The sequence below is a fragment of the Coregonus lavaretus genome, assembly GCF_964263955.1.
Source record: "Coregonus lavaretus genome assembly, contig: HAP1_SCAFFOLD_4309, whole genome shotgun sequence".
NCBI classification, from domain to species: Eukaryota; Metazoa; Chordata; class Actinopteri; order Salmoniformes; family Salmonidae; genus Coregonus; species Coregonus lavaretus.
Genome location: NW_028159695.1, coordinates 1 through 12,500, shown reverse-complemented (window position 1 = coordinate 12,500; position 12,500 = coordinate 1). Strand labels below are relative to the sequence as shown.

Below are 12,500 nucleotides of genomic sequence, written 5' to 3'. Positions count from 1 at the left end.
CCACCTCGATAACACTGGCATATTTAGAGAGCACTACCACCTCGATAACACTGGCATATTTAGAGAGCACTACCACCTCGATAACACTGACATATTTAGAGAGCACTACCACCTCGATAACACTGACATATTTAGAGAGCACTACCACCTCGATAACACTGGCATATTTAGAGAGCACTACCACCTCGATAACACTGGCATATTTAGAGAGCACTACCACCTCGATAACACTGGCATATTTAGAGAGCACTACCACCTCGATAACACTGACATATTTAGAGAGCACTACCACCTCGATAACACTGACATATTTAGAGAGCACTACCACCTCGATAACACTGACATATTTAGAGAGCACTACCACCTCGATAACACTGACATATTTAGAGAGCACCACCACCTCGATAACACTGACATATTTAGAGAGCACTACCACCTCGATAACACTGACATATTTAGAGATCACTACCACCTCGATAACACTGACATATTTAGAGAGCACTACCACCTCGATAACACTGGCATATTTAGAGAGCACTACCACCTCGATAACACTGACATATTTAGAGAGCACCACCACCTCGATAACACTGACATATTTAGAGAGCACCACCACCTCGATAACACTGACATATTTAGAGAGCACTACCACCTCGATAACACTGACATATTTAGAGAGCACTACCACCTCGATAACACTGACATATTTAGAGAGCACTACCACCTCGATAACACTGACATATTTAGAGAGCACTACCACCTCGATAACACTGGCATATTTAGAGAGCACTACCACCTCGATAACACTGACATATTTAGAGAGCACTACCACCTCGATAACACTGACATATTTAGAGAGCACCACCACCTCGATAACACTGACATATTTAGAGAGCACTACCACCTCGATAACACTGACATATTTAGAGAGCACTACCACCTCGATAACACTGACATATTTAGAGAGCACTACCACCTCGATAACACTGACATATTTAGAGAGCACTACCACCTCGATAACACTGACATATTTAGAGAGCACTACCACCTCGATAACACTGACATAATTAGAGAGCACCACCACCTCGATAACACTGGTGCCTTAGACTGTTACACTGCAGCGGAAGAGGAGAGTCCTTCTCTTTAACCCGATCACTCACTCTCATATTCACTCACTCTCACTGACACTCACTGGTCCACTCATTCTTTCCTTAACACACACACAACTTTTCTCTCACGTACATTCTCCCCGCTGAGAAGGAAAACTCCACATAACTCGTTTCAATGTATGGAATCACTTTGGACATTTTAGATTTAAGGTCAACTTCCCCTTTCATTTGTATTAGGTGTTGTGTGTGTCTGTGTGTGTCCTCACTGGTTGTGTGTGTGTGTGTGTTCTCACTGGTTGTGTGTGTGTGTGTGTGTGTATGTGTGTGTGTGTGTGTGTGTGTGTGTGTGTGTGTGTGTGTGTGTGTGTGTGTGTGTGTGTGTGTGTGTGTGTGTGTGTGTGTGTGTGTCCTCACTGGTTGTGTGTGTGTGTGTGTGTGTGTGTGTCTGTGTGTTCTCACTGGTTGTGTGTGTCATCCTGGTTAATCTTCTGCTCCACAGCTTCCAGAGCTGCTGCCAGGGAGGCGCTGGTCTCCACCAACCTCTGGTGCTGCACCTCCTTTATCACCCCCTCTACTTGGGCTGGAGCCTCCTCCATCACCTCCTCCTCTCTCCTTCTCTCAACTCTCCTCTCCTCCTCCATCACCTCCTCCTCTCTCCTTCTCTCAACTCTCCTCTCCTCAATCACCTCCTCCTCCCTCCTTCTCTCAACTCTCCTCTCCTCCTCCATCACCTCCTCCTCTCTCCTTCTCTCAACTCTCCTCTCCTCCATCACCTCCTCCTCCTCTCTCCTTCTCTCAACTCTCCTCTCCTCCTCCACCTTCTCAACTTCTCTCCGGTCCTCTTTTAGTCTTTCCCCCTCTCTCTCCCTCTCCTCCCCCTCCCTCCCCCCCAGCAGGTCGACAGAGAGGCCAGCGATGGCGGAGCGGGGAGGCTTGACGGGGTGGGGGGTGGACCCGGGGGTGGAGGGGGTCTGGGGCGTGGAGGGGCTGGTGGAGGGGGAGGTGTGGGGGGGGACAGGGGACAGGGAGGAGGGGGGGGAGAGCGTGTCTGGGACAGGGAGAGGTCTAGGGTGAGGGGTGGGGGAGGAGAGGGAGGGCTTGGCGGGTTTAGGAGCGGTGGGAGGGGGGCTGGGTTTGAGGCAGACTGGGGGAGGCACCCGCCTCGGATCTGCTGGGGGAAAAAACAGAGAAAAACATGTTTTAGAGGTCAGGTCCAGGTAAGGGGACTTGTCTGCTCGGGGTGGGGTTAGGTTTAGAGGTCAGGTGTCAGGGGTAAAACTTACCAGGACTGTCAGTTTCAGGTCCAGGCAGAGGAATGCGTCTGGTCGGGGTGAGGTTTAGAGGTCAGGGGTCAGGGGTTAAACTCACCAGGACTGTCAGCTTCAGGTCCAGGCAGGGGGACGCGTCTGGTCGGGGTGGGGGGGTCCTGCTGCTGTCTCCTCACAGCCGCCATCGAGGGTTTGGGCGACACCGGTGGCTTCAGCGGCTTCCTGACTTCTGGCCTATCACAGCTCTCCCTGCGAGAGGCCGCCTCAGCCTCCGACAAAGGCCGCCTCCGCAGGACGACGCGCTGTGATTGGTCGACCCCTCCGTTCAGCTGCTGGGGGGCCAACAGGCTGCGATGGGATTGGTCAATGCCTGGCGCGCTGCTCTCTGGTTGGTCAATGCTCTTCCTGCTGCTGTCTGGTTGGCCACTGCCAGGTGTGCCGCTCGCTGGTTGGTCGATGCTGGTTATGCTAATCTCTGGTTGGCTGCTGGCAGGTGTGCCGCTCGCTGGTTGGTCGATGCTGGTTATGCTAATCTCTGGTTGGCTGCTGCTGGTTGTGCTGTCGTCTGATTGGTCGTGGCTGTGCTCGCGGCTGCGTGGGCGTCGCCGAATGGTGTCTGTCTCCGTCAGATGGAACTTCTCTCCGTCAGAATAGTGGAGGGGGGGGGGCTTCCTCCTGGGCACCAATCAGATGAACTATTAGACATGTCAATCAACTATCATCTGTATAACTGGTCAAGTGATATATTTAATTGTAACTGTTACAGACTGATAGAGTTAGACTGATAGAGTTAGACTGATAGAGTTAGACTGATATAGTTAGACTGATAGAGTTAGACTGATAGTTAGACTGATAGAGTTAGACTGATAGTGTTAGACTGATATAGTTAGACTGATAGAGTTAGATTGATAGAGTTAGACTGATAGAGTTAGACTGATAGAGTTAGACTGATAGTGTTAGACTGATAGAGTTAGACTGATAGAGTTAGACTGATAGAGTTAGACTGATAGAGTTAGATTGATAGAGTTAGACTGATAGAGTTAGACTGATAGAGTTAGACTGATAGAGTTAGACTGATAGAGTTAGACTGATAGAGTTAGACTGATAGAGTTAGACTGATAGAGTTAGACTGATAGAGTTAGACTGATATAGTTAGACTGATAGAGTTAGACTGATAGAGTTAGACTGATAGAGTTAGACTGATAGAGTTAGACTGATAGAGTTAGATTGATAGAGTTAGACAGCTAGTTAGACTGATAGTGTTAGACTGATAGAGTTAGACTGATAGAGTTAGACTGATAGAGTTAGACTGATAGAGTTAGACTGATAAAGTTAGACAGCTAGTTAGACTGATAGAGTTAGACTGATAGAGTTAGACTGATAGAGTTAGACTGATAGAGTTAGACTGATAGTGTTAGACTGATAGTTAGACTGATAGAGTTAGACAGCTAGTTAGACTGATAGAGTTAGACAGCTAGTTAGACTGATAGAGTTAGACTGATAGAGTTAGACTGATAGAGTTAGACTGATAGAGTTAGACTGATATAGTTAGACTGATAGTTAGACTGATAGAGTTAGACTGATAGAGTTAGACTGATAGAGTTAGACTGATAGTTAGACTGATAGAGTTAGACTGATAGTTAGACTGATAGAGTTAGACTGATAGAGTTAGACTGATAGAGTTAGACTGATAGAGTTAGACAGCTAGTTAGACTGATAGTGTTAGACTGATAGAGTTAGATTGATAGAGTTAGACTGATAGTGTTAGACTGATAGAGTTAGACTGATAGAGTTAGACTGATAGAGTTAGATTGATAGAGTTAGATTGATAGAGTTAGACTGATAGTGTTAGACTGATAGAGTTAGACTGATAGAGTTAGACTGATAGAGTTAGATTGATAGAGTTAGACAGCTAGTTAGACTGATAGAGTTAGACTGATAGAGTTAGATTGATAGAGTTAGACTGATAGTGTTAGACTGATAGAGTTAGACTGATAGAGTTAGACTGATAGAGTTAGATTGATAGAGTTAGACAGCTAGTTAGACTGATAGTTAGACTGATAGAGTTAGACTGATAGAGTTAGACTGATAGAGTTAGACTGATAGTTAGACTGATAGAGTTAGACTGATAGAGTTAGATTGATAGAGTTAGACAGCTAGTTAGACTGATAGAGTTAGACTGATAGAGTTAGATTGATAGAGTTAGACTGATAGTGTTAGACTGATAGTGTTAGACTGATAGAGTTAGACTGATAGAGTTAGACTGATAGAGTTAGACTGATAGAGTTAGACTGATAGTGTTAGACTGATAGAGTTAGACCGATAGAGTTAGACTGATAGAGTTAGACTGATAGAGTTAGACTGATATAGTTAGACTGATATAGTTAGACTGATAGAGTTAGACTGATAAAGTTAGACAGCTAGTTAGACTGATAGTTAGACTGATAGAGTTAGACTGATAGAGTTAGACTGATAGAGTTAGACTGATAGAGTTAGACAGCTAGTTAGACTGATAGTGTTAGACTGATAGAGTTAGACTGATAGAGTTAGACTGATAGAGTTAGACTGATAGAGTTAGACTGATAAAGTTAGACAGCTAGTTAGACTGATAGAGTTAGACTGATAGAGTTAGACTGATAGAGTTAGACTGATAGAGTTAGACAGCTAGTTAGACTGATATAGTTAGACTGATAGTTAGACTGATAGAGTTAGACTGATAGTTAGACTGATAGAGTTAGACTGATAGAGTTAGACTGATAGAGTTAGACAGCTAGTTAGACTGATAGTGTTAGACTGATAGAGTTAGACTGATAGAGTTAGACTGATAGAGTTAGATTGATAGAGTTAGACTGATAGAGTTAGACTGATAGAGTTAGACTGATAAAGTTAGACAGCTAGTTAGACTGATAGAGTTAGACTGATAGAGTTAGACTGATAGAGTTAGACTGATAGAGTTAGACAGCTAGTTAGACTGATATAGTTAGACTGATAGAGTTAGACTGATAGAGTTAGACTGATAGAGTTAGACAGCTAGTTAGACTGATAGTGTTAGACTGATAGAGTTAGACTGATAGAGTTAGACTGATAGAGTTAGATTGATAGAGTTAGACAGCTAGTTAGACTGATAGTTAGACTGATAGAGTTAGACTGATAGTTAGACTGATAGAGTTAGACTGATAGAGTTAGACTGATAGAGTTAGACTGATAGAGTTAGACTGATAGTTAGACTGATAGAGTTAGACTGATAGAGTTAGACTGATAGAGTTAGACTGATAGTGTTAGACTGATAGTGTTAGACTGATAAAGTTAGACTGATAGAGTTAGACTGATAGAGTTAGACAGCTAGTTAGATTGATAGAGTTAGACCGATAGAGTTAGACTGATAGAGTTAGACTGATATAGTTAGACTGATAGAGTTAGACTGATAGAGTTAGACTGATAGAGTTAGACTGATAGAGTTAGACTGATAGAGTTAGACTGATAGAGTTAGACTGATAGTGTTAGACTGATAGAGTTAGACTGATAGAGTTAGACTGATAGTTAGACTGATAGTTAGACTGATAGTGTTAGACTGATAGAGTTAGACTGATAGAGTTAGACTGATAGAGTTAGATTGATAGAGTTAGACAGCTAGTTAGACTGATAGTTAGACTGATAGAGTTAGACTGATAGTTAGACTGATAGAGTTAGACTGATAGAGTTAGACTGATAGAGTTAGACTGATAGAGTTAGACTGATAGTTAGACTGATAGAGTTAGACTGATAGAGTTAGACTGATAGAGTTAGATTGATAGAGTTAGACAGCTAGTTAGACTGATAGTGTTAGACTGATAGAGTTAGACTGATAGAGTTAGACTGATAGAGTTAGACAGCTAGTTAGACTGATAGTTAGACTGATAGAGTTAGACTGATAGAGTTAGACTGATAGAGTTAGACTGATAGAGTTAGACAGCTAGTTAGACTGATAGTGTTAGACTGATAGAGTTAGACTGATAGAGTTAGACTGATAGAGTTAGACTGATAGAGTTAGACTGATAAAGTTAGACAGCTAGTTAGACTGATAGAGTTAGACTGATAGAGTTAGACTGATAGAGTTAGACTGATAGAGTTAGACAGCTAGTTAGACTGATATAGTTAGACTGATAGTTAGACTGATAGAGTTAGACTGATAGTTAGACTGATAGAGTTAGACTGATAGAGTTAGACTGATAGAGTTAGACAGCTAGTTAGACTGATAGTGTTAGACTGATAGAGTTAGACTGATAGAGTTAGACTGATAGAGTTAGATTGATAGAGTTAGACTGATAGAGTTAGACTGATAGAGTTAGACTGATAAAGTTAGACAGCTAGTTAGACTGATAGAGTTAGACTGATAGAGTTAGACTGATAGAGTTAGACTGATAGAGTTAGACAGCTAGTTAGACTGATATAGTTAGACTGATAGAGTTAGACTGATAGAGTTACACTGATAGAGTTAGACAGCTAGTTAGACTGATAGTGTTAGACTGATAGAGTTAAACTGATAGAGTTAGACTGATAGAGTTAGATTGATAGAGTTAGACTGATAGAGTTAGACTGATAGAGTTAGACAGCTAGTTAGACTGATAGTTAGACTGATAGAGTTAGACTGATAGTTAGACTGATAGAGTTAGACTGATAGAGTTAGACTGATAGAGTTAGACTGATAGAGTTAGACTGATAGTTAGACTGATAGAGTTAGACTGATAGAGTTAGACTGATAGAGTTAGACTGATAGTGTTAGACTGATAGTGTTAGACTGATAAAGTTAGACTGATAGAGTTAGACTGATAGAGTTAGACAGCTAGTTAGATTGATAGAGTTAGACCGATAGAGTTAGACTGATAGAGTTAGACTGATAGAGTTAGACTGATATAGTTAGACTGATAGAGTTAGACTGATAGAGTTAGACTGATAGAGTTAGACTGATAGAGTTAGACTGATAGAGTTAGACTGATAGTGTTAGACTGATAGAGTTAGACTGATAGAGTTAGACTGATAGTTAGACTGATAGTTAGACTGATAGAGTTAGACTGATAGAGTTAGACTGATAGAGTTAGACTGATAAAGTTAGTCTGATAGAGTTAGACAGCTAGTTAGACTGATAGAGTTAGACTGATAGTGTTAGACTGATAGATTTAGACTGATAGAGTTAGACTGATAGAGTTAGACTGATAAAGTTAGTCTGATAGAGTTAGACAGCTAGTTAGACTGATAGAGTTAGACTGATAGAGTTAGACAGCTAGTTAGACTGATAGAGTTAGACTGATAGTTAGACTGATATAGTTAGACTGATAGAGTTAGACTGATATAGTTAGACTGATAGAGTTAGACTGATAGAGTTAGACAGCTAGTTAGACTGATAGAGTTAGACTGATATAGTTAGACTGATAGAGTTAGACTGATAGAGTTAGACAGCTAGTTAGACTGATAGAGTTAGACTGATAGTTAGACTGATATAGTTAGACTGATAGAGTTAGACTGATATAGTTAGACTGATAGAGTTAGACTGATAGAGTTAGACTGATAGAGTTAGACTGATAGAGTTAGTCTGATAGAGTTAGACAGCTAGTTAGACTGATAGAGTTAGATTGATAGAGTTAGACTGATGTAGCTAGACTGATAGAGTTAGACTGATAGAGTTAGACTGATAGAGTTAGACTGATAGAGTTAGACTGATAGTTAGACTGATAGAGTTAGACTGATAGAGTTAGACTGATAGAGTTAGACTGATGTAGCTAGACTGATAGAGTTAGACTGATAGAGTTAGACTGATAAAGTTAGACTGATAGAGTTAGACTGATAGAGTTAGACTGATAGAGTTAGACTGATAAAGTTAGACTGATAGAGTTAGACAGCTAGTTAGACTGATAGAGTTAGACTGATAGAGTTAGTCTGATAGAGTTAGACTGATAGAGTTAGACTGATAGAGTTAGACAGCTAGTTAGACTGATAGAGTTAGACAGCTAGTTAGACTGATAGAGTTAGACTGATAGAGTTAGACTGATAGAGTTAGACAGATAGAGTTAGACAGCTAGTTAGACTGATAGAGTTAGTCTGATAGAGTTAGTCTGATAGAGTTAGACTGATAGAGTTAGACTGATAGAGTTAGACAGCTAGTTAGACTGATAGAGTTAGACAGCTAGTTAGACTGATAGAGTTAGACTGATAGAGTTAGACTGATAGAGTTAGACTGATAGAGTTAGACTGATAGAGTTAGACAGCTAGTTAAACTGATAAAGTTAGACTGATGAACCTTCGGTTGATGGTCGCTGTTCCATCCGTAATAAGCCTTTCTCCTGTCGGCGTGGCGACTGTGGAGCGTGGGCGTGGTTCTGGGCATAGCTCAGTGTGTTGCCGTGGGAACTGGATCTGGGCGGAATCTGTCTGGTCGGTGAGCGGACCGCTGATGGTCCGACGGCGATTCACGACGTCATCATCAGACCCCAGACCACCTGACCCGGCCTGGCGCCGCAGCGCCGCTGGACTCACCTGGAGGATCATACACACATTACACACGAGGATCATACACACATTACACACGAGGATCATACACACATTACACACGAGGATCATACACACATTACACACGAGGATTATACACACGTTACACACGAGGATTATACACACATTACACATGAGGATCATTCACACATTACACATGAGGATCATACACACATTACACATGAGGATCATACACACATTACACATGAGGATCATACACACATTACACATGAGGATCATACACACATTACACATGAGGATCATACACACATTACACATGAGGATCATACACACATTACACATGAGGATCATACACACATTACACACGAGGATTATACACACATTACACACGAGGATCATACACACATTACACATGAGGATCATTCACACATTACACATGAGGATACACGAGGATCATACACACATTACACACGAGGATCATACACACATTACACATGAGGATCATACACACATTACACATGAGGATCATACACACATTACACATGAGGATCATACACACATTACACATGAGGATCATACACACATTACACACGAGGATCATACACACATTACACACGAGGATCATACACACATTACACATGAGGATCATACACACATTACACATGAGGATCATACACACATTACACATGCTTTTCACCATGTTGGGCCGGGATTGGCGTAGGGGGTGGGGGGGGGGGGGTCCGTGGGTGGCTTTTCACCCTGTTGGGCCGGGATTGGCGTAGGGGGTGGGGGGGTCCGTGGGTGGCTTTCACCCTGTTGGGCCGGGATTGGCGTAGGGGGTGGGTGGGGGGGGTCCGTGGGTGGCTTTTCACCCTGTTGGGCCGGGATTTGCGTAGGGGTGGTGGGGGGGGGTCCGTGGGTGGCTTTTCACCCTGTTGGGCCGGGATTGGCGTAGGGGGTGGGGGGTCCGTGGGTGGCTTTTCACCCTGTTGGGCCGGGATTGGCGTAGGGGGTGGGGGGGGGGTCCGTGGGTGGCTTTTCACCCTGTTGGGCCGGGATTGGCGTAGGGGGTGGGGGGGGGTCCGTGGGTGGCTTTCACCCTGTTGGGCCGGGATTGGCGTAGGGGGTGGGGGGGGGGGGGTCCGTGGGTGGCTTTTCACCATGTTGGGCCGGGATTGGCGTAGGGGGTGGGGGGGTGGGGGGTCCGTGGGTGGCTTTTCACCCTGTTGGGCCGGGATTGGCGTAGGGGGTGGGGGGGTCCGTGGGTGGCTTTCACCCTGTTGGGCCGGGATTGGCGTAGGGGGTGGGTGGGGGGGGTCCGTGGGTGGCTTTCACCCTGTTGGGCCGGGATTGGCGTAGGGGTGGGGGGGGGTCCGTGGGTGGCTTTTCACCCTGTTGGGCCGGGATTGGCGTAGGGGGTGGGTGGTGGGGGGTCCGTGGGTGGCTTTCACCCTGTTGGGCCGGGATTGGCGTAGGGGGTGGGGGGGGGTCCGTGGGTGGCTTTCACCCTGTTGGGCCGGGATTGGCGTAGGGGGTGGGGGGGGGGGGTCCGTGGGTGGCTTTTCACCATGTTGGGCCGGGATTGGCGTAGGGGGTGGGGGGGTGGGGGGTCCGTGGGTGGCTTTTCACCCTGTTGGGCCGGGATTGGCGTAGGGGGTGGGGGGGTCCGTGGGTGGCTTTCACCCTGTTGGGCCGGGATTGGCGTAGGGGGTGGGTGGGGGGGGTCCGTGGGTGGCTTTCACCCTGTTGGGCCGGGATTGGCGTAGGGGTGGGGGGGGGTCCGTGGGTGGCTTTTCACCCTGTTGGGCCGGGATTGGCGTAGGGGGTGGGTGGTGGGGGGTCCGTGGGTGGCTTTCACCCTGTTGGGCCGGGATTGGCGTAGGGGGTGGGTGGGGGTCCGTGGGTGGCTTTCACCCTGTTGGGCCGGGATTGGCGTAGGGGGTGGGTGGGGGGGGGTCCGTGGGTGGCTTTTCACCCTGTTTTTGGGATTCCTCATGTCTTACTCATTGGTGGTAGGAAGAAGTTTGATCCAAATCAGATGTTGGGTCCTATATTAATGAATATTATATGAACCCTATGAATTAAAATGGCCCAATTACGGGTGACAATCAATTTAGCTTCATTTCTCAGAGATCAAATGATATATCGGCAAAATAACGTTTCAGGAAAGCTTATTGTATCTGAACAACATGACATGGTGGGTGTTGGAATCCTCCTGCTTGTGGTTGTGGAGGTGGAATGACCCACGTTGTACTGGAAACACAAAGACATCTTAAACACACACACGTTACATGTTAAACATTATACGCACACACACAACACACACAACACACACACACAAACACACATTATATTATATACCCCCCAGACAGACCTGTGTAGGGTTGAGGTAGCTGCCGCTTCCCCTCATGGTTCTGGGCAGGGTCTTGGCCCCTCCCCCTCCTGGTCCAACTCCTCCCATCGATGTCTCCAACATGGCGGCGATGCTCCGGACGCTCCCCCCCGCCCCCTCTGACCTCACCAGCCCCCCCTCCCCCTCCTCCTCCTTCCTCCTCCTCTCTGCCAGCCCTCCACAGTCGCTGGCTCGCCTCTCCCTGAACCCTTCTACCCCCAGCAGGCCCCCCAGCCCCTCCCCTAGCCCGTCGCCCCCGGAGATGGAGGAACACGACCGTTTGGGCGGAGTCGGGGGCCGGCCTTTCCTCCTGGGCCGCAGCGTGACTGACGATTGGCTGCGGTTGACAGTCGCGTCGTTGGGGTCGGAGCTCCGAGTCGAGCTGCTGCGGCAGACCGTGGCGTATCTAGGGGCGGAGTCTGGAACCGAGAGGGCGTCGGCTTCGGACCCCGAGTAGCCAATCAGGCTCTGAGTTCGCCGACGCTCCTCCTCCATTGGCAGACAGAGTAAAGGAACAGACACGCCCCCTTCTTGGACGGGCGAATCAGCTGGCGGGGGCTGGGTGGAGGGGTGGGATCGAGCCTTGGCGGAGGAGGGGTGGGTCTTGGTGGGAGTGTGAGGTGGTGAGCCAATCCCTGGCCGGGGTTTAGTGGGGGGGGGCCTCTGACCCCTCCCAGTAGAGGGAAGTGGGGTAGAGGGGGGAGGAGTGGAGGAGGAAGGAGGGGTGGAGGAGGAAGGAGGGGTAGAAGGCTGAGAACTTCTCTCTCCTCTCTGGAACTTCCCCAGTCTCCTCACTGCTAACATTATCTTCTTCTGGTGGCCTGAGAGAGAGAGAGAGAGAGAGAGGGGAAGAGAGAGAGAGAGAGAGAGAGAGAGGTAGAGAGAGAGTAAGAGACAGAGAGAGAGAGAGGGAGAGAGAGAGACGGAGAGAGAGAGACAGAGAAAGAGAGAGAGAGAGACAGAGAGAGAGGAGAGAGAGAGAGAGAGAGAGAGACGGAGAGAGAGAGACAGAGAGACAGAGAGAGAGAGAAGGAGAGAGAGAGAGAGAGAGAGAGAGAGAGAGACGGGAGAGAGAGAGACGGAGAGAGAGAGACAGAGAGACAGAGAGACAGAGAGAGAGAGAGAGAGAGAGAGATTGTTACAACACTGTATATAGACATAATATGACATTTGAAATGTCTTTATTCTTTTGAAATTTCTGAGTGTAATGTTTACTGTTAATATTTATTGTTTATTTCACTTTTGTTT

The 12,500-nt window shown here is 46.2% G+C and overlaps 1 protein-coding gene across 1 annotated transcript in view; it reads right to left on the bottom strand.

Moving 5' to 3' along the window:
- Positions 1-12,073, bottom strand: part of LOC311122551 (uncharacterized protein) — a gene marked incomplete at both ends in the record, with an annotated part of 14,808 nt that extends 2,735 nt beyond the window's left edge. The window contains 4 exons of the mRNA XM_084196897.1: positions 1,569-2,280; positions 2,478-3,052; positions 8,652-8,887; positions 11,235-12,073. Coding sequence (XP_084053023.1) covers positions 1,569-2,280; positions 2,478-3,052; positions 8,652-8,887; positions 11,235-12,073 — 2,362 coding nt within the window. The remainder of the gene's footprint in view (positions 1-1,568; positions 2,281-2,477; positions 3,053-8,651; positions 8,888-11,234) is intronic.
- Positions 12,074-12,500: the final 427 nt, after the last annotated feature.